Here is a 24,781-nt window from a genome sequence, read left to right on the forward strand (position 1 = left end):
AATCCCCAAGCCCCAAGAGATGTTCTTACTCTTTCCCCAGGTCTTTTCCCTTAAAGGGTGTCCCCACACCCTGATTTTCCCTGTTGTCCCAGCACAATTATTTGTAGTGGGCCTTTTATTCTCAAAAGTGTCTGCATTAATTGGACAAGAAATTACAAGGTCACTGTCCCTATGAAGAGGCGAAGCAGCCTCACACATCATGTCCTTTTGCAACCCTGACACACCTGCCAGGCAGTGATCTGCAGCTCCCCTGAGTGAGTGTGGAGTCTGACCTGGGGGGAGTAGCCAGCCTCTCCATGAGGATGGAATAAGGAATAAGCAGATTATAAATGTGCCTCTTGAGGGCTTTCTGAGTACATTCCAGCTTGCTGGTCATAGAGTGGCCAAGAAACAGGGGTAGAAGAATGCCTGGAATGCAGAAATTGCCCTAGTTGGGGGCCAGTGGGGTTGAGCACAGTGGCCCTCTCAGCACAGCTGTGCGGCAAACATGTGGAGCATAGAGAGTTGAGGACTCAAACAAAAACACGCGAAGGAAAGACTAATTAAGGGGTCAAGCCCACTCTCCTAGCCCACTCTGCTTTGCCTTAAAGCAGAGTCCAGCTAAGCCCTGGGTGTGGGCGGCTACAGGGAAACTGAAGCCCCCAGGACACAATCGGACTTTGGGGAGCCTTGAAGAAGCACATGGCCAAGGGTGCAGAAGTCATGAGAAATCAGAGCTCTGACATGCTGGTGACCGTGCTCGTGAGACCGCATGGGAAAGGACCTATTTCCTTCCCAGAATGCTAATGTGATTTAATAGTGGAAAATTTATTAACGTGATTTAATAATGGAAAATTTATTAATGTGATTTATATGAATAAGCAGAAAGATAAAAGACATGTTAAGCTCAAAAGTTGCTACATTGCCTTGAGTGAATGTTTGATAACTGCTAGATACCCAACATGCTCAGAAACCAAAGAAAGATGGTACTGTGAGAACATGGACCTCAAATGAAAACCCAATACGATGTTTGCTGATGAAATGCTACTGTCATTCCTATTGAGAGTTAGTAAGGTGACAAGATAATTTCCTGACAGCACTATGATTTGGAAGTTTTGATGAACAATAGGCATTGAAATTTTACAACTCTGGATGATACTGCTGTACTAGGTGGCAGAATGAGACTAAAACAAGTAAATGAAGTTATTAGGAAAATAATTTTGACAATAAAGACCCCTAAAAAGGCTGACCTAGAGATATAACTAATAGAAACGACCATTTAGAAGAGTGGTGAAATAAAATATGGTTAAGTAAAATCCATGATCTTCCTTGGAAAAAACTGCACTAGAGACATATATTCATGTAGATTTGATAATGTTTGATAGTGTTTCCTTCACCATAAAAGGGTTTTTAAAAGGGGAAGAATGGCACAGGTCCAAAAACTAGAGCACATCCCACTTTTGTGAGCTACAAGTCTTTTCCCGCCAAGTGAGTGGCTCTGAAAAGGGCCTTTGGTCTGCAATGCTCAGGTGGTCCGGAGGCAGCTCATTTGCTGGTGGTGTATCTGCTGACGGCCTTGGTGGCCTCAGACACGGCGTGCTTGCCCATCTCCCCAGGCAGCAGCAGGCGCATGGACGTCTGGGTCTCTCTGGAGCTGAGGGTGGAGCACTTGGTAGAGTGGGCCAGTAGGGAAGCATAGCCTCAAATGCACTTAATGATATCTTTAAAAATAGTTCACGATGAACATAACGTTCAATTAAATTCCAAAATTAGTGAGAAAGTGCTTCACAACCTGGTAGACACAGGTGGACATGGGAGTGCAAAGTCTGCTCCTCGTAGACATAGGGGTGCTCCTGGAAATCAAGGGAATAATTGGCCAACCATTGTCTCCAGGTATGAGCAAAACCCTCAGGGCATCAGAAAATGAAAAATGGCAAAATCACAGCCTCCACAGAGAGAATACAAACGGAAATATATTACTCACAAAATTATTTAATATCTACCAAATTTAAAAATTGGTTTTTTTAACATTAATTATGCTCTGAAAATACCCCACATGCTGAATATATATAATACCTGTTGGTTGAAAAACAAAACAAAACAAAACATTACCCTATTCTTTAAGAAACCAACATAGGGAGAAAAAATGGAATCAGTAAATGGGAAATATTTAAAAATGAAAATCAAATTACTTTCAAGAGTCTAGGTTAAATACAATCAAAGGCATACTTAAATGTATTTATGTAGAAATAAATTACAGAAGTTGAACCAAAAAGGGACTTTAGAAAAATTGAAGAAATGGGGGTCATCAGTGTGGTTTCATGCACAGTGACTAGGCGTCTAATCATGTTTCCTCTTGGACATTTAAGGGACAGCTAATTCTACTGCCAATAAAATGGTTTCAGTCATGAAGGAGGAAAAGCTAATTTTTATTACTAGAAAATGTAACAGAATGATACGAGCAGTGAAGAAAACTTACTATTCCAATTTCTGAAGAGCTCCATTTACAACTGAAGATATAAAAATCTTACTTGAAATATTAGTAATCAACCTCTTGCCATATTTGATGCAAGGGACAAAAGACATGTCCAGCGCAGTCTCTGAATTCATATCATTAAATCACCATGATTAAACACCAGCCAGCAAACAAACCACAGGGAATGAAACGTTCCACTATACTCCATAATCTCTAAAGGCCAAATCTCCCAAGAAGGCTGTTACTGGATTACACTGTGTCACATCGTAACATTTGGCCCAATGGCAAAGAATCATATCCCTTTCCCCTCTCAATCTCAAAGGCTGCATGTGCCGGGAAGACTCCTATTACTTCAGCCCAGGACACCTCCTCACACTTTTGAGTCCATGGCTGTACCTCAGGAGCTGCAGGCTTTTCATTGGCTGAGCCGGTCCAGAGTGGTGCTTGGGCTGCTCTGATTGGACACTTCCAGCATCCCCATGATGCCGAGGTGCAAGACATGAAGGTTTCCGTTTTCCAAAAACAGGACAATGTACTCTTGAGGGAAAAAAAAAAACAAATAAGATTAATCTGAACCAGTCAGAAGTGTAACTTCAGTTTCTTCCACCTTGGATAGTTACTGTTTCTTGAACATTTTGCTTTAATTATTTCCGTGCTGTGTTTGGGTCCTTGATTCTGCTTTTAAATGATTTCCCTGATACAAGTCATGTTGAAAAAGTTTGAATGGGGTATGTTTGTCCTGCTAATAGTATTTTCGCAGAGTTGATGTTTATCTTTTATTATTTAAGCAGTAAAGCTCTTTCCCTTAGTTTATCATTTCAGTAAACCACACTGTTAGATCATGATTGCTCACTAGGTGCCCTTTCTCCTTAATTACCTTCTGAAGTCAATAATCACATGTACTTATTTGGCCTTAGCCTCTTCAACATTAAACCCCATTATTCCTCTTTCTTAGATTTCCTTGAGCTTTACCTAGAGCTCTCTTGTCATCTGAAATTTTGTTCCACGTGTGGAAGATCATCCTGAGGTACCTGCGGGATTTACCTGCGGATACTTTGGTGGTAGTTTTCCTTGGTCTCCTTGAGAGTCAAATTCTTTATCTGAGATATTTTCATAAGATTCATATCATGTTCAAGAACATAAATAAATAATATTCCCATTCCGGTGGCTCATTTAACATAAATCCTTAGTCTGATGGCCCCAAGGACAGTTCTTGGGGGGTACTGGACAATCGAGTTCTATCAATACACTGAACCAAAGGAAAAAAGGCCTTTACAGTCCTCCTCAATCAGGCAATGGCCCCCTTCATAGCCACACAACGCAGAGTGGTTAAGCTCTCTCTAGTTTTCTGCCTTGCCCAGTTCTTAATCCTGAGTTTGTGGGTTTCTGAAAACACACACTTTCTGTTTTGTCTTTCCAGGACGGTGCAGTACCTTTTTTCAGAGCCTGAAGAAAAGTTCTCATTTCTGTAGGTTGTCCATATTTTGTCTCACTGTTTAGCTGAGTGACATCCTTTTCAGGTTTTAGCATCCGAATCAATAGGGAAATTTACATTTTTTTCAAAAGCAAAAAAGGAATACCAAACAAAACTCAACAAACGTTGTTCATCAAATCACAATGCATTTATAGGGACTACGATGAAAGAGTTTCTTCCCCCTTCACCGAGGTGGAAAGTCAGAAACATATTTAAAATAAATAAAACTATTCACTGTTCAAATAGTTGAGGAAAATTACATGAGAGGGTTCACCTTATTTTCTCTTAAGCAGTCACGAGTGTTCTCTTTCTATTTTTAATCTAAGTATCTACAAAACGTTGCTTAAAATGAAACAATTTTAACACACAGAGAAAAGTCCTATCTATGCATTGCTAAGTTTGAAGTGATGTGATATGAACTCTACCAGGGACGATGAATAAAGAGAGAAGGGCTACACGAAAATCCTGAGAAATACCACCCAGGTCAGCAGAAGCATTCAGCTGACCTGTAGATACATGAGAAACAATAAATAATTGCTGCTTTAATCCACTAAGTATTGAAGTAATTTGTAATGCAGCAATCACTAAATGATACACAATTATGAAAACATTACATTTTTTCCAGATTGCTCAGGGTTTTGAATGCATTTATTCATCAAAATTATCTGTTTAAGTAAGACTTTCCATCAATAATCTATGCTTACATGTGTTGGAAGAATTCAAAAACTGTAACTATAACACCTCGTAAACATCAAACCAGTATTTATAGGAGAAGAGAACCAGTGTTCTCTTAATATAATGGAAGAGTCAGGAGATATGCCCACCTATAACTCAAAACTCATGTCTTCTGTGGGTTGAATACTCTCTCCCTAAAATTCCTATGTTGATGTGCTAAACCCAAATACCTGATATGTGATTGTATACAGAGATAGGATCTCTACTGGGAAATCAAGTTAAACGGCCTCCATTAGGATGATCCTTAATACAATATGACCTGTATCCATATAAAAGGGGAAGTATGGACACAGAGACTGTCATATATAGAGAAAACTGTGAACAGAGAGAGGAGTTTCTCTGCCATCTCCACAAGCCAAGGAGAGAGTCCTGGAACAGAGGCTTCCTTCTCAGCAGTCTGAAGGAACCAAACCAGCTGACATCTTGATTTGGACTTCCGGCCTCCAGAAGTGTGAGACATTATGTACGTGTCCTTCAAGTAAAGGGACCTCTGGCATTTTGTATATCAGCACCAGGTAACCACCACCATTAGAAACATACAACCAAACAAGCAAAGAAGCAAAGAGCAGGCAAATAATCAAACCCAATACCGTTTTTTTTTTGTTTGTTTTGTTTTGTTTTGTTTTTCACCAAGGCTCAGCATCCAGGAAAGAACTGACTTCTTCAGCCCAGAAAACCAGCTTGAATTCCGGACCAGTGGCTGTAGCTCACCGTTGCTGGTCTCTCATTGGCTGACTCAGAGGCGAATGGTGCTTGAGCTTCTCTGATTGGACCTCCCATCATCCGAGGCCTATATCACCAAGGTTTTCAAAAATAGTAAAGCCTGGAAAAGAATAGACAGAGATTACCTGAAGAAGTTAGAGTAGACCCTTCAGTTCCAAGATTAAATATTTTCCGGTTAGATTAGAATCTGGGATAGATTTTTTTCCCTTGAACTTTTTGGTTTACTTATTCGTTTGCTGTGTTTGGATCCACACTTCAAATGAATTCCATAACATGGGTAGTGGAGAAAAGAGTTTGAATGGGATATTTTTGCCCTAGCAATACTATTTTCCACGCGTTGATGGTTCTAATTTGTGGATTAAACATTACACTCTTTTCCTCAGGCTGTCTTTACAGTAAACCACACACACACAATTAGATCGCAATTACTCACTAGGTACCCTTCTTTCTGCAAGAACCCACGGAAGTGTGTAATCACAATCTCTCACTCCCCCTTCCCATCTTCAACAATGAAAATCACAAAATTCCCCTTATCTTCTTATCTTCCTAAATTTCGTATGTGTTGCTCACCCTTGCATGCCCAGCCTTCACTCTCCAGGCCTATTATGCATATTAGGTAAACATATTACCTATTATATAATATGTATCAATAATGATCCTATTTCATTTCTGATTTCACAAGTGCAAAACACCCAAAGCACAATAGCAGTGTCCTGGTCTATTAGAGCTCTTATACTTTTTACAGAGACCATAGCCTTGAGACCAGCATGCAAAAATAACCTTGGTAATGAATCTCTGTTTCATATGGAGAGAAACTGGCATTTTGAAGCAGGAGCCATTAGCATGATAGACATTAAGTGATTTTCTGAGGTCAACTCTTTTCAAAGTGGTCCACGCTTGTTTCTCAGAAAAGGCACTTGGCTCTACCAAGAGTTTGGAGTTCTGAAATTTTTTCCCCAGTGTGTACAACAATTACTACCTCTTACACAGAGGAAGGTATGCGCCTGATTTCATGGTAGATTTTAATGGCAAGTTGTGCAGCAAGCGCTCCTTTTTTTCCAAACCCTTTTAAGTTTCATCTTTCCTGAATAATAATAAGTAATGAACTTCATGAGGGGGCTTATTGGCCAAAATCCTAATTCTACTGATCTCAAAGAGAGCGCTGGAGGTAATATTGGCCCCTTTCATACTTGCAATTTTCTGTGAACTCTCTCTTCTGTCTTGTCCTGTCCCCCAGTTTGCTCTTCAGCAAGTGGTGCTGTGTCCAAGGTAGAATACTTTGTTTTCTGTCTCTCCACAGAATGAGCCCAGAAATTTTTGAACTTTGCAACTTATATAGCTTTTGTCTCATTGTTTTCCTGAGAGAGACATCCTTTACTACCTTGTACATCCCAGTCAAAAGGATTATTTACAACTTATTTTACATGTTCAAATGAAACACTTCACAATCACGAGGAAGTACTGGGCTTTAAAGCAAATCCGAATATATTGCACAAGACCGAACTCCCACAGAACGTCCTCTCTCTGCAGTCGTAGGAAGCTAGAAATCTGTTTTAAACAAGAAATAGAAAATCAGCAACTTCTTTGAAATTTGGCAATACACTTATACAAAAATGACACAAATAAAAATCTTCATGGGACATGAAGAAAACACAGTGGAAAAGAACAGATATGAACCTTAACATTCAAACCACTTGAGGTAAAAGGAGACATATTAGGTCTTCTATTGCTGATAAACCTCCTCTAAACTGATGCAAGGGGCTGAAGAATGACTTCCTCTGGAGTTTAGTCCTTAAATCCCCATGATTAAATATAAGTAAGGAACCAACAACAACAAAACAAAGCAAAGTTCCACAGTTCCTTTCCCCTTAATTTCCAGTTTGATTATCATACAAAGGCTATTATCTGTTCAGCCCTGGTCACTGGACAACATTTGGGGCCAATGGCTGTAGCTCACAGGCTGCCAGTCCCCCAGTGGAGACAGGAGCTTGAGCTCCCCTCACTTGACACTCTCCAATGAATATAAAATTGCAGGTCATGAAAGTTTGTGTTTTAAAGATGGAAAGCTTCTCTGCTAGGAAAGAATTGATTGATACATCTGTAGGGATATTTCCAATAATTTCAACAACCAGGGAATTAGAAAAGTGAAATGTTTGTGAAGATTTTGTTTTGCCACTTCTGTAAGATATATCAGTCCCCATTTATATATTTAAATGTATGCTTAAACTGGGATATGTTGATAATGTATAATAGGGGTAGTTGATGAATATACCTGCTCCTCCACATTTTCTATTGCAAATCACACATAAAATAATTCTGAAATTTCCATAAAACACTCACACGAGGATGAGAATAAATTGGGAAATGAAATTCATAGGAAAATATGTTAGACCTCATAGAAATCTATAAAGCCTGACGTAGAGAAATCACTAAAACTGGGTTCAAGAAAAGGTTGGTATTTTGCAGTTCATCTAGCTTTTCTCTCTTTGGATGAGAGTGACATCCTTCACAGGTTTGTACATCCTAATCCAGGGGTACTTAAAATTTCTTTTTAATTTTTTCTTAAAGTATAGGTGAGTTACAATATTATATTAGTTCAGGTTTATAACAAGTGATTCAAAAGTTGTATATATTATACTGTTTAAAGTTATGATTAATTTCTATATTTCCCTGTGCTGTACAGCATATCGTTGTTGCTTATTTTAAAAGTGCAGAATGAATAGATTGTAATACACTGAAATATTAATTTCTAATGCAAACCATAGTAAATTACAAAGGATTGAAATCATAGAGTGCATTCTCTTTCTCCAGTGATGTAGGAAATTAGAAATCAATTTCCTAGTGAGCCATGGCTCACTAGGAAAATCAACAAATACTTGAAATTCAGCAACATATTTTTAGAAAAAGATTAGAAGAAAAGGCAATGCACCAAGAAGAAAACACAATGGATATTAAATTCAATAAATATTATAATCATTAACACTGAAATTACTTGAGGTAGGGGAAGGAGTCATCTTAGTTCTCTTAATTGCTGAACTTCTCCTTCTTATTTTCATGCAAGGAGATAGAGACATGTCCCACTACCAGATCTGGATGTGTGTACTTAAATCACCATGGTTAAAAGCAAGTACTTGAAGGGAAAAACACAGGGAAACTATCACACCTCCTTCCCACTCACTCCCGGCTGAGTATCACAGGAAAGCTGTTATTGGTTCAGCCCTGGTCACCCCACCACTTTGGGCCAAATGCTTTGGCTCACGGGCTCCCAGTCCCTCATTGGTTCCTGCTCTGGAGACTGTGGCTACAGCTGCTGTCATTGGATGATCTCATCATCCATGCAGAACTGCAGTTCAGTCAAGATTTCTAGATAAAAACTGAAAAGATTTATGTATAAAATAATAAAATCAGAGAAATCAGAATTATGTAGAATAGTAATTTCACGAGGTTTGGTGCTTGATTCTAGAAAAATAAATTATTTAGTTTTACTCTGTGTTTGGGTCCTATTTTATGTACTTAACTGAATTCAGATTTGAGATATGTTAAGGGCGTACGAATGTGTAAGTGAGATTTTCACGTCCGCTACTTCCCTTTTTTTTTTTTTTGTGGTACGCAGGTCTCTCACTGTTGTGGCCTCTCCTGGTGCAGAGCACAGGCTCCGGACGCGCAGGCTCAGCGGCCATGGCTTACGGGTCCAGCCGCTCTGCAGCATGTGGGATCTTCCCAGACCGGGGCACGAACCCGTGTCCCCTGCATCAGCAGGTGGACTCTAAACCACTGCACCACCAGGGAAACCCCGCTACTTCACTTTCTCAGTTACTATATCCCATATAAAAATCTCTGGACGACACTGTTATATACAGCTGGGAGAATAAAAATGGTCAATGAATCTTTTATGGAAAGAATTCTGACCATAAAGATCCCTAAAATGTCTGACAGAGAAACCATGAATAGAAATGACCATTTAGGAAAGTGACAAGGTGCATTTTGTCTAAGACTAGTTTGCGATTCTCTGTGGAATGAATGGCACTACAGACATATACTCAAGCGAGTGTATGAGGTTTATGGTATTACCCTCATGGCACAGGGCGACAACCCAGAGTGGATCGGACTCTTCAGAGCTACAAGTCTTTTCCTGCCAAGCGAGTGGCTCTGAAAAGAGCCTTTGGTTTGCGATGCTCAGGTGGTCCAGAGGCAGCTCATTTGCCGGTGGTGTATCTGATGACGGCCTTGCTGGCGTTGGACATGGCGTGCTTGCCCACCTCCCCAGGCAGCAGCAGGCGCACGGAGGTCTGGTTCTCTCTGGAGCTGAGGGTGGAGCGCTTGCTGGAGCGGACAAGGCGTGCCGCCTCGTTGGCGATTCGCTCAAAGATGTCCTTGACAAACGAATCCATGACATTCACAGCCTCCTGCGAAAGGCTCAGGCCTTCGTGGACCCGCTTCAGCACCCTGGGGAAATAGGCAGCAAAGCTGTCGAAGTCATCAGAGTGGCGGCGGCGGTGGCACTTCAGTGTCTTCTGCTGCGGGTTCTTCGGCTCAGCTTCGGAGGACTCGGCTTCCTTGCTGGCCAGGCTTTCTTCAGACATCTCAGACGAAGGCTCATGCATGTCGGAATCACCTGCCCTACAGCTCACAGGGAAGGACAGTGCGGCAGTTGGGGGAGGGGGCCGTTGGCCCGCTTTATACGCCCTGCCTTCTCTGACGTCACGGGCAATGTTCATATCTGATTGGATAAAATGCAAAGCAGGGAGGCCTGTCACTAAGGCACCCCATGTCACGTGTGATTGGATGGCCCCCTGCTTGGCCTCCAGTCAACCAATCACGTGGAAATCTGGTGACCTTTAAACTTTCCGTGACCTCTACCAGAAAATCTTTGAACTATGCCCCATGTAGGCAAAGTTCACCTCAGCTGATTTATGCCTACTATTTATGCATGAGAATTCTGAAAAGATGTCACCCAAGTCACTCCTTCAGAGTGGTGTGAAGGAAGCCTCTGTTCCAGTCCTCTCTCCTTGGCTTGTGGCGATGGCAGAGACACCCCTATTCTCTTCACAGATTCCCCCGTATGTGAGGGTCTCTGTGTCCATATTTCCCCCTTTTTATATGGATACAGGGCATTTTGGATTAGGGACCGTTCTAATGAACGCACTGGAACTTGATTCCTCCAGTAAAGATCCTATCTCTGCAATTTTATATTCATTGGAGAATGTCAAGTGAGGGAGCTCAAGCTCCTGTCTCCACTGGGGGACTGGCAGCCTGTGAGCTACAGCCATTGGCCCCAAATGTTGTCCAGTGACCAGGGCTGAACAGATAATAGCCTTTGTATGATAATCAAACTGGAAATTAAGGGGAAAGGAACTGTGGAACTTTGCTTTGTTTTGTTGTTGTTGGTTCCTTACTTATATTTAATCATGGGGATTTAAGGACTAAACTCCAGAGGAAGTCATTCTTCAGCCCCTTGCATCAGTTTAGAGGAGGTTTATCAGCAATAGAAGACCTAATATGTCTCCTTTTACCTCAAGTGGTTTGAATGTTAAGGTTCATATCTGTTCTTTTCCACTGTGTTTTCTTCATGTCCCATGAAGATTTTTATTTGTGTCATTTTTGTATAAGTGTATTGCCAAATTTCAAAGAAGTTGCTGATTTTCTATTTCTTGTTTAAAACAGATTTCTAGCTTCCTACGACTGCAGAGAGAGGACGTTCTGTGGGAGTTCGGTCTTGTGCAATATATTCGGATTTGCTTTAAAGCCCAGTACTTCCTCGTGATTGTGAAGTGTTTCATTTGAACATGTAAAATAAGTTGTAAATAATCCTTTTGACTGGGATGTACAAGGTAGTAAAGGATGTCTCTCTCAGGAAAACAATGAGACAAAAGCTATATAAGTTGCAAAGTTCAAAAATTTCTGGGCTCATTCTGTGGAGAGACAGAAAACAAAGTATTCTACCTTGGACACAGCACCACTTGCTGAAGAGCAAACTGGGGGACAGGACAAGACAGAAGAGAGAGTTCACAGAAAATTGCAAGTATGAAAGGGGCCAATATTACCTCCAGCGCTCTCTTTGAGATCAGTAGAATTAGGATTTTGGCCAATAAGCCCCCTCATGAAGTTCATTACTTATTATTATTCAGGAAAGATGAAACTTAAAAGGGTTTGGAAAAAAAGGAGCGCTTGCTGCACAACTTGCCATTAAAATCTACCATGAAATCAGGCGCATACCTTCCTCTGTGTAAGAGGTAGTAATTGTTGTACACACTGGGGAAAAAATTTCAGAACTCCAAACTCTTGGTAGAGCCAAGTGCCTTTTCTGAGAAACAAGCGTGGACCACTTTGAAAAGAGTTGACCTCAGAAAATCACTTAATGTCTATCATGCTAATGGCTCCTGCTTCAAAATGCCAGTTTCTCTCCATATGAAACAGAGATTCATTACCAAGGTTATTTTTGCATGCTGGTCTCAAGGCTATGGTCTCTGTAAAAAGTATAAGAGCTCTAATAGACCAGGACACTGCTATTGTGCTTTGGGTGTTTTGCACTTGTGAAATCAGAAATGAAATAGGATCATTATTGATACATATTATATAATAGGTAATATGTTTACCTAATATGCATAATAGGCCTGGAGAGTGAAGGCTGGGCATGCAAGGGTGAGCAACACATACGAAATTTAGGAAGATAAGAAGATAAGGGGAATTTTGTGATTTTCATTGTTGAAGATGGGAAGGGGGAGTGAGAGATTGTGATTACACACTTCCGTGGGTTCTTGCAGAAAGAAGGGTACCTAGTGAGTAATTGCGATCTAATTGTGTGTGTGTGGTTTACTGTAAAGACAGCCTGAGGAAAAGAGTGTAATGTTTAATCCACAAATTAGAACCATCAACGCGTGGAAAATAGTATTGCTAGGGCAAAAATATCCCATTCAAACTCTTTTCTCCACTACCCATGTTATGGAATTCATTTGAAGTGTGGATCCAAACACAGCAAACGAATAAGTAAACCAAAAAGTTCAAGGGAAAAAAATCTATCCCAGATTCTAATCTAACCGGAAAATATTTAATCTTGGAACTGAAGGGTCTACTCTAACTTCTTCAGGTAATCTCTGTCTATTCTTTTCCAGGCTTTACTATTTTTGAAAACCTTGGTGATATAGGCCTCGGATGATGGGAGGTCCAATCAGAGAAGCTCAAGCACCATTCGCCTCTGAGTCAGCCAATGAGAGACCAGCAACGGTGAGCTACAGCCACTGGTCCGGAATTCAAGCTGGTTTTCTGGGCTGAAGAAGTCAGTTCTTTCCTGGATGCTGAGCCTTGGTGAAAAACAAAACAAAACAAAACAAACAAAAAAAAAACGGTATTGGGTTTGATTATTTGCCTGCTCTTTGCTTCTTTGCTTGTTTGGTTGTATGTTTCTAATGGTGGTGGTTACCTGGTGCTGATATACAAAATGCCAGAGGTCCCTTTACTTGAAGGACACGTACATAATGTCTCACACTTCTGGAGGCCGGAAGTCCAAATCAAGATGTCAGCTGGTTTGGTTCCTTCAGACTGCTGAGAAGGAAGCCTCTGTTCCAGGACTCTCTCCTTGGCTTGTGGAGATGGCAGAGAAACTCCTCTCTCTGTTCACAGTTTTCTCTATATATGACAGTCTCTGTGTCCATACTTCCCCTTTTATATGGATACAGGTCATATTGTATTAAGGATCATCCTAATGGAGGCCGTTTAACTTGATTTCCCAGTAGAGATCCTATCTCTGTATACAATCACATATCAGGTATTTGGGTTTAGCACATCAACATAGGAATTTTAGGGAGAGAGTATTCAACCCACAGAAGACATGAGTTTTGAGTTATAGGTGGGCATATCTCCTGACTCTTCCATTATATTAAGAGAACACTGGTTCTCTTCTCCTATAAATACTGGTTTGATGTTTACGAGGTGTTATAGTTACAGTTTTTGAATTCTTCCAACACATGTAAGCATAGATTATTGATGGAAAGTCTTACTTAAACAGATAATTTTGATGAATAAATGCATTCAAAACCCTGAGCAATCTGGAAAAAATGTAATGTTTTCATAATTGTGTATCATTTAGTGATTGCTGCATTACAAATTACTTCAATACTTAGTGGATTAAAGCAGCAATTATTTATTGTTTCTCATGTATCTACAGGTCAGCTGAATGCTTCTGCTGACCTGGGTGGTATTTCTCAGGATTTTCGTGTAGCCCTTCTCTCTTTATTCATCGTCCCTGGTAGAGTTCATATCACATCACTTCAAACTTAGCAATGCATAGATAGGACTTTTCTCTGTGTGTTAAAATTGTTTCATTTTAAGCAACGTTTTGTAGATACTTAGATTAAAAATAGAAAGAGAACACTCGTGACTGCTTAAGAGAAAATAAGGTGAACCCTCTCATGTAATTTTCCTCAACTATTTGAACAGTGAATAGTTTTATTTATTTTAAATATGTTTCTGACTTTCCACCTCGGTGAAGGGGGAAGAAACTCTTTCATCGTAGTCCCTATAAATGCATTGTGATTTGATGAACAACGTTTGTTGAGTTTTGTTTGGTATTCCTTTTTTGCTTTTGAAAAAAATGTAAATTTCCCTATTGATTCGGATGCTAAAACCTGAAAAGGATGTCACTCAGCTAAACAGTGAGACAAAATATGGACAACCTACAGAAATGAGAACTTTTCTTCAGGCTCTGAAAAAAGGTACTGCACCGTCCTGGAAAGACAAAACAGAAAGTGTGTGTTTTCAGAAACCCACAAACTCAGGATTAAGAACTGGGCAAGGCAGAAAACTAGAGAGAGCTTAACCACTCTGCGTTGTGTGGCTATGAAGGGGGCCATTGCCTGATTGAGGAGGACTGTAAAGGCCTTTTTTCCTTTGGTTCAGTGTATTGATAGAACTCGATTGTCCAGTACCCCCCAAGAACTGTCCTTGGGGCCATCAGACTAAGGATTTATGTTAAATGAGCCACCGGAATGGGAATATTATTTATTTATGTTCTTGAACATGATATGAATCTTATGAAAATATCTCAGATAAAGAATTTGACTCTCAAGGAGACCAAGGAAAACTACCACCAAAGTATCCGCAGGTAAATCCCGCAGGTACCTCAGGATGATCTTCCACACGTGGAACAAAATTTCAGATGACAAGAGAGCTCTAGGTAAAGCTCAAGGAAATCTAAGAAAGAGGAATAATGGGGTTTAATGTTGAAGAGGCTAAGGCCAAATAAGTACATGTGATTATTGACTTCAGAAGGTAATTAAGGAGAAAGGGCACCTAGTGAGCAATCATGATCTAACAGTGTGGTTTACTGAAATGATAAACTAAGGGAAAGAGCTTTACTGCTTAAATAATAAAAGATAAACATCAACTCTGCGAAAATACTATTAGCAGGACAAACATACCCCATTCAAACTTTTTCAACATGACTTGTATCAGGGAAATCATTTAAAAGCAGAATCAAGGACCCAAACACAGCACGGAAATAATTAAAGCAAAATGTTCAAGAAACAGTAACTATCCAAGGTGGAAGAAACTGAAGTTACACTTCTGACTGGTTCAGATTAATCTTATTTGTTTTTTTTTTCCCTCAAGAGTACATTGTCCTGTTTTTGGAAAACGGAAACCTTCATGTCTTGCACCTCGGCATCATGGGGATGCTGGAAGTGTCCAATCAGAGCAGCCCAAGCACCACTCTGGACCGGCTCAGCCAATGAAAAGCCTGCAGCTCCTGAGGTACAGCCATGGACTCAAAAGTGTGAGGAGGTGTCCTGGGCTGAAGTAATAGGAGTCTTCCCGGCACATGCAGCCTTTGAGATTGAGAGGGGAAAGGGATATGATTCTTTGCCATTGGGCCAAATGTTACGATGTGACACAGTGTAATCCAGTAACAGCCTTCTTGGGAGATTTGGCCTTTAGAGATTATGGAGTATAGTGGAACGTTTCATTCCCTGTGGTTTGTTTGCTGGCTGGTGTTTAATCATGGTGATTTAATGATATGAATTCAGAGACTGCGCTGGACATGTCTTTTGTCCCTTGCATCAAATATGGCAAGAGGTTGATTACTAATATTTCAAGTAAGATTTTTATATCTTCAGTTGTAAATGGAGCTCTTCAGAAATTGGAATAGTAAGTTTTCTTCACTGCTCGTATCATTCTGTTACATTTTCTAGTAATAAAAATTAGCTTTTCCTCCTTCATGACTGAAACCATTTTATTGGCAGTAGAATTAGCTGTCCCTTAAATGTCCAAGAGGAAACATGATTAGACGCCTAGTCACTGTGCATGAAACCACACTGATGACCCCCATTTCTTCAATTTTTCTAAAGTCCCTTTTTGGTTCAACTTCTGTAATTTATTTCTACATAAATACATTTAAGTATGCCTTTGATTGTATTTAACCTAGACTCTTGAAAGTAATTTGATTTTCATTTTTAAATATTTCCCATTTACTGATTCCATTTTTTCTCCCTATGTTGGTTTCTTAAAGAATAGGGTAATGTTTTGTTTTGTTTTGTTTTTCAACCAACAGGTATTATATATATTCAGCATGTGGGGTATTTTCAGAGCATAATTAATGTTAAAAAAACCAATTTTTAAATTTGGTAGATATTAAATAATTTTGTGAGTAATATATTTCCGTTTGTATTCTCTCTGTGGAGGCTGTGATTTTGCCATTTTTCATTTTCTGATGCCCTGAGGGTTTTGCTCATACCTGGAGACAATGGTTGGCCAATTATTCCCTTGATTTCCAGGAGCACCCCTATGTCTACGAGGAGCAGACTTTGCACTCCCATGTCCACCTGTGTCTACCAGGTTGTGAAGCACTTTCTCACTAATTTTGGAATTTAATTGAACGTTATGTTCATCGTGAACTATTTTTAAAGATATCATTAAGTGCATTTGAGGCTATGCTTCCCTACTGGCCCACTCTACCAAGTGCTCCACCCTCAGCTCCAGAGAGACCCAGACGTCCATGCGCCTGCTGCTGCCTGGGGAGATGGGCAAGCACGCCGTGTCTGAGGCCACCAAGGCCGTCAGCAGATACACCACCAGCAAATGAGCTGCCTCCGGACCACCTGAGCATTGCAGACCAAAGGCCCTTTTCAGAGCCACTCACTTGGCGGGAAAAGACTTGTAGCTCACAAAAGTGGGATGTGCTCTAGTTTTTGGACCTGTGCCATTCTTCCCCTTTTAAAAACCCTTTTATGGTGAAGGAAACACTATCAAACATTATCAAATCTACATGAATATATGTCTCTAGTGCAGTTTTTTCCAAGGAAGATCATGGATTTTACTTAACCATATTTTATTTCACCACTCTTCTAAATGGTCGTTTCTATTAGTTATATCTCTAGGTCAGCCTTTTTAGGGGTCTTTATTGTCAAAATTATTTTCCTAATAACTTCATTTACTTGTTTTAGTCTCATTCTGCCACCTAGTACAGCAGTATCATCCAGAGTTGTAAAATTTCAATGCCTATTGTTCATCAAAACTTCCAAATCATAGTGCTGTCAGGAAATTATCTTGTCACCTTACTAACTCTCAATAGGAATGACAGTAGCATTTCATCAGCAAACATCGTATTGGGTTTTCATTTGAGGTCCATGTTCTCACAGTACCATCTTTCTTTGGTTTCTGAGCATGTTGGGTATCTAGCAGTTATCAAACATTCACTCAAGGCAATGTAGCAACTTTTGAGCTTAACATGTCTTTTATCTTTCTGCTTATTCATATAAATCACATTAATAAATTTTCCATTATTAAATCACGTTAATAAATTTTCCACTATTAAATCACATTAGCATTCTGGGAAGGAAATAGGTCCTTTCCCATGCGGTCTCACGAGCACGGTCACCAGCATGTCAGAGCTCTGATTTCTCATGACTTCTGCACCCTTGGCCATGTGCTTCTTCAAGGCTCCCCAAAGTCCGATTGTGTCCTGGGGGCTTCAGTTTCCCTGTAGCCGCCCACACCCAGGGCTTAGCTGGACTCTGCTTTAAGGCAAAGCAGAGTGGGCTAGGAGAGTGGGCTTGACCCCTTAATTAGTCTTTCCTTCGCGTGTTTTTGTTTGAGTCCTCAACTCTCTATGCTCCACATGTTTGCCGCACAGCTGTGCTGAGAGGGCCACTGTGCTCAACCCCACTGGCCCCCAACTAGGGCAATTTCTGCATTCCAGGCATTCTTCTACCCCTGTTTCTTGGCCACTCTATGACCAGCAAGCTGGAATGTACTCAGAAAGCCCTCAAGAGGCACATTTATAATCTGCTTATTCCTTATTCCATCCTCATGGAGAGGCTGGCTACTCCCCCCAGGTCAGACTCCACACTCACTCAGGGGAGCTGCAGATCACTGCCTGGCAGGTGTGTCAGGGTTGCAAAAGGACATGATGTGTGAGGCTGCTTCGCCTCTTCATAGGGACAGTGACCTTGTAATTTCTTGTCCAATTAATGCAGACACTTTTGAGAATAAAAGGCCCACTACAAATAATTGTGCTGGGACAACAGGGAAAATCAGGGTGTGGGGACACCCTTTAAGGGAAAAGACCTGGGGAAAGAGTAAGAACATCTCTTGGGGCTTGGGGATTTGGAGAGCACAACGGTGAGTGGGAAAATGAGAATGCATCACCTTTTCTTGATTTGTTCTCCTCAGAATTCTGGTGCCTTTGTTTTCTGGAGACAAATAGAGTTGCGAAGCTGCATTAACAAGGAAAAGGCACACAACATGGTGACGGTGTCTGTTTGGGTCCTGGAACTGCTGTGAGCTAGTAGCACCAGGCTCCACAGCAAGAGTGATTAAGGACACAGGTTTTGGAGTCAGATTAGACCTGGGTTGAAACTCCAGCTGTCCCTCTTACTAGATGTGGTGCTTTGGGTAAGTGACTTGGCCTCTCTGGACCTCAGTTTCCTCCTCTGTTGAACAGGGTCTACAAGACTGTTGTGAGGACTCAGTGAGACAATGCCGATGGAGTGCCCAGCGAATGGAGGTTATACTTATTCTCAGGCCTGAGATTCAAGCCCTCAGGCAACCGGAGGGGTGGGGGTGAGACTTGCTGCCAGACAGCTGTATGGACACGCTCTCCTGGCTGCCTTGGCCCCATCTGTTTGCTTAGGGCTGACAGCGAGATGAGGCTGGATGACTTTTCCCTCCAGAGCCTCACGTTAGTGAAGTGGCAGAGATAACGCAGCTCCGAGTTGTGATGAGAAGTTGCTAGGGAGCAGGTGGAAAGTGCCTAGTTACTTCGCTGGCTTTGGGAGTTGCCGACTCAGCGCTTTGTGGGCCAGCTGTTCCTCCTCACTCCCGTGAAGCCTCGGCCCCTCACCCTCTCCCTTTCCTAATCCTATTCACATTCCCAGTCTTGGCTCAAATCCTACCTTCTCTGTGAAGATGACTTGACCATCCCAGCCTACAGTGACTTCTCTCTCCTTGAGCCTCAGGACCTTCAACTTTGAAATGGGTGTACTATTTACAACGCCCTTGCAGAAGGGCTGTGATTAGGACTGAATGAGAGAATAGACGTAGCATGACAGGTGCAGTGCCTGGTATAGGCCTACCGTGAGTTCCCTGCTTTTCATTGGCTTTACATTGGCTGAGCCGATCCAGAGTGGTGCCTGGGCCGCTCTGATTGGATGCTTCCAGCATCCTCCCCAGGGTGCTGCGGTGCATGTCAAAAAGGTTTCTGTTTCCAAGAACAGGAGAAGGCACTCTTGGGGGAAAAATACCAACTACCATCAATCTGAACCAGTCAGATTAGTAACTTCAGGTTCTTCCACCTTGGATAGGTATTTTTTCCTGGACATTTTGCTTTCATTATTTCCCTGCTGTGTTGGGGTCCTCGATTCTGCTTTTAAATGATTTCCCTGACACTAGTCATGTTGAAAAAGGTTGAATGGGTTATGTTTGTCCTTATAATACTATTTTCTCAGAGTTGACGCTTATCATTAGTTGTTTAAGCAGTAAAGCTCTTTCCCTTAGTTTATCATTTCAGTAAACCACACTGTTAGATCATGTTTACTCACGGGGTGCCCTTTCTCCTTAATCACCTTTGGAAATCCGTAATCACACATGTACTTCTTTGGTCTTATCCTCTTGAACATCATACCCCTGTATTCCTCTCTTTCTTACGTTTCCTGTGTGTCAGTTGTCCTCGTGCTTTTCCTAGAGCTCTTCTCATCCAAAATTTTGTTTCCGGTGTGTAAGATCATCCGGAGGTACCACAGAGAGGGATTTACCTGCAGGTCCTTTGGTGGCAGTTTGTCCTGGTCTCCTTGGGAGTCTAATCCTTTTTGTTCTTTGAAATATTTTCCTACGATTCTTATCATATTCAAGAATGCAAAAAATAAGATTCTCATACCGGTTGCTCATTTATCATCAATCCTTCGTCTGATGGCCCCAAGGACAGTTTCTCAGGGCGAATGGCCCGACAGAGTTCTCCTCCACTGGACCAGAGAAAAAAGAGTTTTAGAGCGCTCCTCGATCAGGCAATGGCCCCCCGCATAGCCACACACCTCAGAGTGGTCACGCTCCCTCTAGTATCCTGCCTTGCCCAATTCTTTCTCCTGAGTTTGTGGGTTTCTGAAAACATTAAAAAAACATTTTCTGTTTTGTCTCCCACGACGGTGCTGTCCCTTTTCTCGGGGCCTGATTTCGGTAGGTTGTCCATACTATGTCTCGCTGGGTGTGTGACGTACTTTTCATGCTTTCACATGCTAATCAACAGGGAATTTTACAAATTATTTTCAGAGTATAAAACGAAGGCCAAACATAACTGAAGAAACACTGGTGTCTAAAACAAATCACAATTCACCTTTTTAAGCACTTACAAGGCCTGTAATGATAGAATATCTTCCCTCTTCACAGTGGTGGAAAGTCAGAAACTTTGAAAAGGTGATTAAAAACTGTTCACTCTTCAAATTCTTGAACAAAATTACGTGGAATGTGTCACCTGATTTTCCCATACGCAGTCAGCAGTGTTCTCCTTTTTATTATTATGGTTATAGGAGTATCGACAAAACACTGCTTACAATCAAACATCAATTTTAGCACACAGAGAAAAGTCCTTTCGACACACTATTAAATTTGAAGCAATGGGCGATGAACTGTACCCGGGATGATGAGAAAACAAAGGAGAAAGCCCTCTGGTCTGAGTGAGTTAGGCCTCTGGAAGATCTGGCAGGACAAATGCAACGGCTCATAAACACCTAAAGCACTCACCTGTAGAAAACCTGCCTCTACGGCACCCAGGCAAAGCCTCACTGAGCACAGTCCCACCTGCCTGATTTGCTCAGGCCCAGGGCCAGTGTTTTGGGCACTGTTTTTTGCTGAGGACCACCAGCCTTCTAGCCTGTGAGGTCATTATCATGGGTTCCCAGGCCAGTGTCAAGCCATAGGAGCTTTGGAATCTGCCGAATTAAATGTCAAATCCCCTCTGCTCTCCCCATCGCCATACCTGAGGCAAGAACGTAGCACAGTGTATCCCCACAAGTAATCATACATTGCAGGCTTGATATTCTGTCGTGATTTTTACCAAGGACATACTGGAGTGAAATGCCCCACCTTGACTCCAAGGGAATTCAAACCTTTCTGGGTTAACAATCCTCTTCAAAGGAAGTTTGTTTAACCCGTGCTTATTCTACGATTCACCTTGAGAGTGGCCAGTGGGTGGGTTCTCCACAGCTGATTTTTGGAATCTTGGAGCCACCATGGAATTCCCTGGGACAACTTCCCTGGGGTTCAGCTTGGCTCATAACCCCCCCTCTCTTTTTTTCCTGTCCAAGTGGCACTGTATCCCCTTAACTAAGCTTGGGGACCCACTGAATTCAAATACCTAGAGGTTTTTGTCAAGCAGGTCTCCCTCTACAAAGTCCAAGGAACGGTACAGGCACTCCTACTCTGGGTTCTACTTCTGTCCATCCTCCCACCCACCCATTCAGAGCTATTCACTGCACACTTAATCTAGCATACAAGTCAAACTCAGATCTGATTCTTAGCTAGGCCGCTTACTTAGCTGTGGGAGCTTGGGTGGTAGTTAACCCAACCTCTCTGAGCCTCACACTTCTTGACAGGGAGAATTACACTTACCTGTCCAAGAGGAAAATATAAGGGCAAAGGGTAAGTACTAGACATATGTGTATAACATATGCAGCCAAGTGCCTGCCACATAGAATCATATAGTGCTCAATTTTAAAAAAAATGTTTACTATGACGATTTCTATAGAGCTGGCTACTGAAAGGTGAGGAGGGATAAAATGTGGCCCCCAAACTCTGTGACATTACAATTGAATGGAGAGCTAGCACAAGCATACTCCTGAATGGTTGGCAGTAGAAGGCTGCATCTGATCACGAGCATGACGCATGCATCATGGCATTTCAGAGAATAGGAAGAGAAAGAGGCAGGGAACTCACGGTAGGCCTATACCAGGCACTGCACCTGTCATGCTACGTCTATTCTCTCATTCAGTCCTAATCACAGCCCTTCTGCAAGGGCGTTGTAAATAGTACACCCATTTCAAAGTTGAAGGTCCTGAGGCTCAAGGAGAGAGAAGTCACTGTAGGCTGGGATGGTCAAGTCATCTTCACAGAGAAGGTAGGATTTGAGCCAAGACTGGGAATGTGAATAGGATTAGGAAAGGGAGAGGGTGAGGGGCCGAGGCTTCACGGGAGTGAGGAGGAACAGCTGGCCCACAAAGCGCTGAGTCGGCAATTCCCAAAGCCAGCGAAGTAACTAGGCACTTTCCACCTGCTCCCTAGCAACTTCCCATCACAACTCGGAGCTGCGTTATCTCTGCCACTTCACTAATGTGAGGCTCCAGAGGGAAAAGTCATCCAGCCTCATCTCGCTGTCAGCCCTAAGCAAACAGATGGGGCCAAGGCAGCCAGGAGAGCGTGTCCATACAGCTGTCTGGCAGCAAGTCTCACCCCCACCCCTCCGGTTGCCTGAGGGCTTGAATCTCAGGCCTGAGAATAAGTATAACCTCCATTCGCTGGGCACTCCATCGGCATTGTCTCACTGAGTCCTCACAACAGTCTTGTAGACCCTGTTCAACAGAGGAGGAAACTGAGGTCCAGAGAGGCCAAGTCACTTACCCAAAGCACCACATCTAGTAAGAGGGACAGCTGGAGTTTCAACCCAGGTCTAATCTGACTCCAAAACCTGTGTCCTTAATCACTCTTGCTGTGGAGCCTGGTGCTACTAGCTCACAGCAGTTCCAGGGCCCAAACAGACACCATCACCATGTTGTGTGTCTTTTCCTTGTTAATGCAGCTTCGCAACTCTATTTGTCTCCAGAAAACAAAAGCACCAGAATTCTGAGGAGAGCAAATCAAGAAAAGGTGATGCGTTCTCATTTTCCCACTCACCGTTGTGCTCTCCAAATCCCCAAGCCCCAAGAGATGTTCTTACTCTTTCCCCAGGTCTTTTCCCTTAAAGGGTGTCCACACACCCTGATTTTCCCTGTTGTCCCAGCACATATATACAATGGAATATATATATATATATATATATATATATATATATATATAGAAACAAAATTGAGTTATTTGTAGTGAGGTCGACAGACCTAGAGCCTGTCATACAGAGTGAAGTAAGTCAGAAAGAGAAAGACAAATACCATATGCTAACACATATATATGGAATTTAAGAAAAAAAAATGTCATGAAGAACCTAGGGATAAGACAGGAATAAAGACACAGACCTACTAGAGAATGGACTTGAGGATATGGGGAGGGGGAAGGGTAAGCTGTGACAAGGTGAGAGAGTGCCATGGACATATATACACTACCAAACATAAAATAGATAGTTAGTGGAAAGCAGCTGCATAGCACAGGGAGATCAGCTAGGTGGTTTGTGACCACCTGGAGGGGTGGGATAGGGAGAGTGGGAGGGAGGGAGATGCAAGAGGGAAAAGATATGGGAACATGTGTATATGTATAACTGATTCACTTTGTTTTAAAGCAGAAACTAATACACCATTGTAAAGCAATTATACTCCAATAAAGATGTAAAAAAAGAGAGACAAAGGAGAATTTTCAACCAATTTAACTATAGAATTAGAAAACTTATCACAGTTAACCAAAATTGAGTTTTAAAGCAAATCATAATAAATTTCCAAGGTTGACATGACAGAACATGTTCTTTCTCCACAGAAATCGGAGACTACAAATCAATTAAAAATAAAAGTAACAGGAAAATCACCAACTACTTCTGAATTAAATAATAACTCACAGAAACACAAACAAAAAGCCATTGGGCTAAGAGGAAAATTCAATGGAAATTAGATTATATTAACAATATAATTAATATTAATTTTGGAATACTGCAAGGACATGGAGAAAGTCATCTTAGTTCTTTTACTGCTCACCATCTTTCTCTTAACTTATTGCAAAGGTCAAGAGAGATGTTCCTCTTCCAGCTCTGGATTCATATTACTAAATAACCATGTTTGAAAAGAAGTTTCAAGGAAGCACACCCAGGTTCATCCCAGCTCACCTCCCCACACACTTTGGGACAATGCTTGTGGCTCATGGGCTGTAGGACCTTATTGGCTGCTCCAGTGGACACTGGTGCTTAAGCTACTCTCATTGAACACTGCTGTCATCCTATGATACATAATTGTGGGTCATAAAGTTTTGTCTTTTAAATGTCATAAGAAATAGAATGTAAAAATTTAGAATTGGATAAGTCTGAACATATAGAAATAGTAACTTCAGAATTCAGGGATATGGAGAAGTAAATTGGGTCAAGAAATTTTAATTTAGATATTTGTGTACTATTTTTGGTTCCTCATTTATGTATATTAAATAATTCTGAATATGGGGTATGTTGAAAGAAGTTTGATTGTAGTACCTTTGATTTTTCTTATCAGTTTCTTCACTTTACCTTTAAAAACTTCTGGATTATTGTACCCTATCTCTTAGGGAGTTAAGGAATGAAAGAGGTAAATAAAATGTTTACAAAAATAATAATGACCTTAGAGATTACCAGAAAGGCTGGAACAGGAATTGTTTATTGAACTTTCAAATTCAGTTATTTCCACAATGTGTTTCCATTTTTGCTTATGTTTTACAGTGTATTCTGTGATACAGATAATGTTGAAAAAAGTTTGAATGAGGTATGGTTGTCCTATTAATACTATTTTCTTAGGGTTGGAACTTATAGTTTGTTATTTAAGCAGTAAAGTCCTTGCTCTAATTTGTATTTTCAGTAGCCAGCACCATTAGATCATGATTGCCCGTTAGGCATCCATCTTCCTCAATCACCCTCTGAAGTGAATAACTGCATATGCTCATTTCTCCTCCAGGTCTTCAACATCAAACCCCACTTTCCCTCTCTCCTTCCTAGATGTCATGTATGTCACTCACCCTTGCACTTCTGCCTTCACAAC

At 41.4% G+C, this 24,781-nt stretch overlaps 1 protein-coding gene across 1 annotated transcript; it reads right to left on the reverse strand.

Moving 5' to 3' along the window:
* Positions 1-9,583: 9,583 nt before the first annotated feature.
* LOC116747153 (late histone H2B.L4-like) lies at positions 9,584-9,991 on the reverse strand. The gene has a single exon (XM_032618949.1). The coding sequence runs from the start codon at positions 9,989-9,991 to the stop codon at positions 9,584-9,586; it is 408 nt and encodes a 135-aa protein (XP_032474840.1).
* Between the last annotated feature and the right edge of the window lie 14,790 nt (positions 9,992-24,781).

The sequence above is a fragment of the Phocoena sinus genome, chromosome X, assembly GCF_008692025.1.
Source record: "Phocoena sinus isolate mPhoSin1 chromosome X, mPhoSin1.pri, whole genome shotgun sequence".
NCBI lineage: Eukaryota > Metazoa > Chordata > Mammalia > Artiodactyla > Phocoenidae > Phocoena > Phocoena sinus.

What these genes read in the sequence shown, in the direction of transcription:
- LOC116747153 (XM_032618949.1), bottom strand. Translation starts at nt 9,991, where the DNA reads ATGCATGAGCCTTCGTCTGAGATGTCTGAAGAAAGCCTGGCCAGCAAG.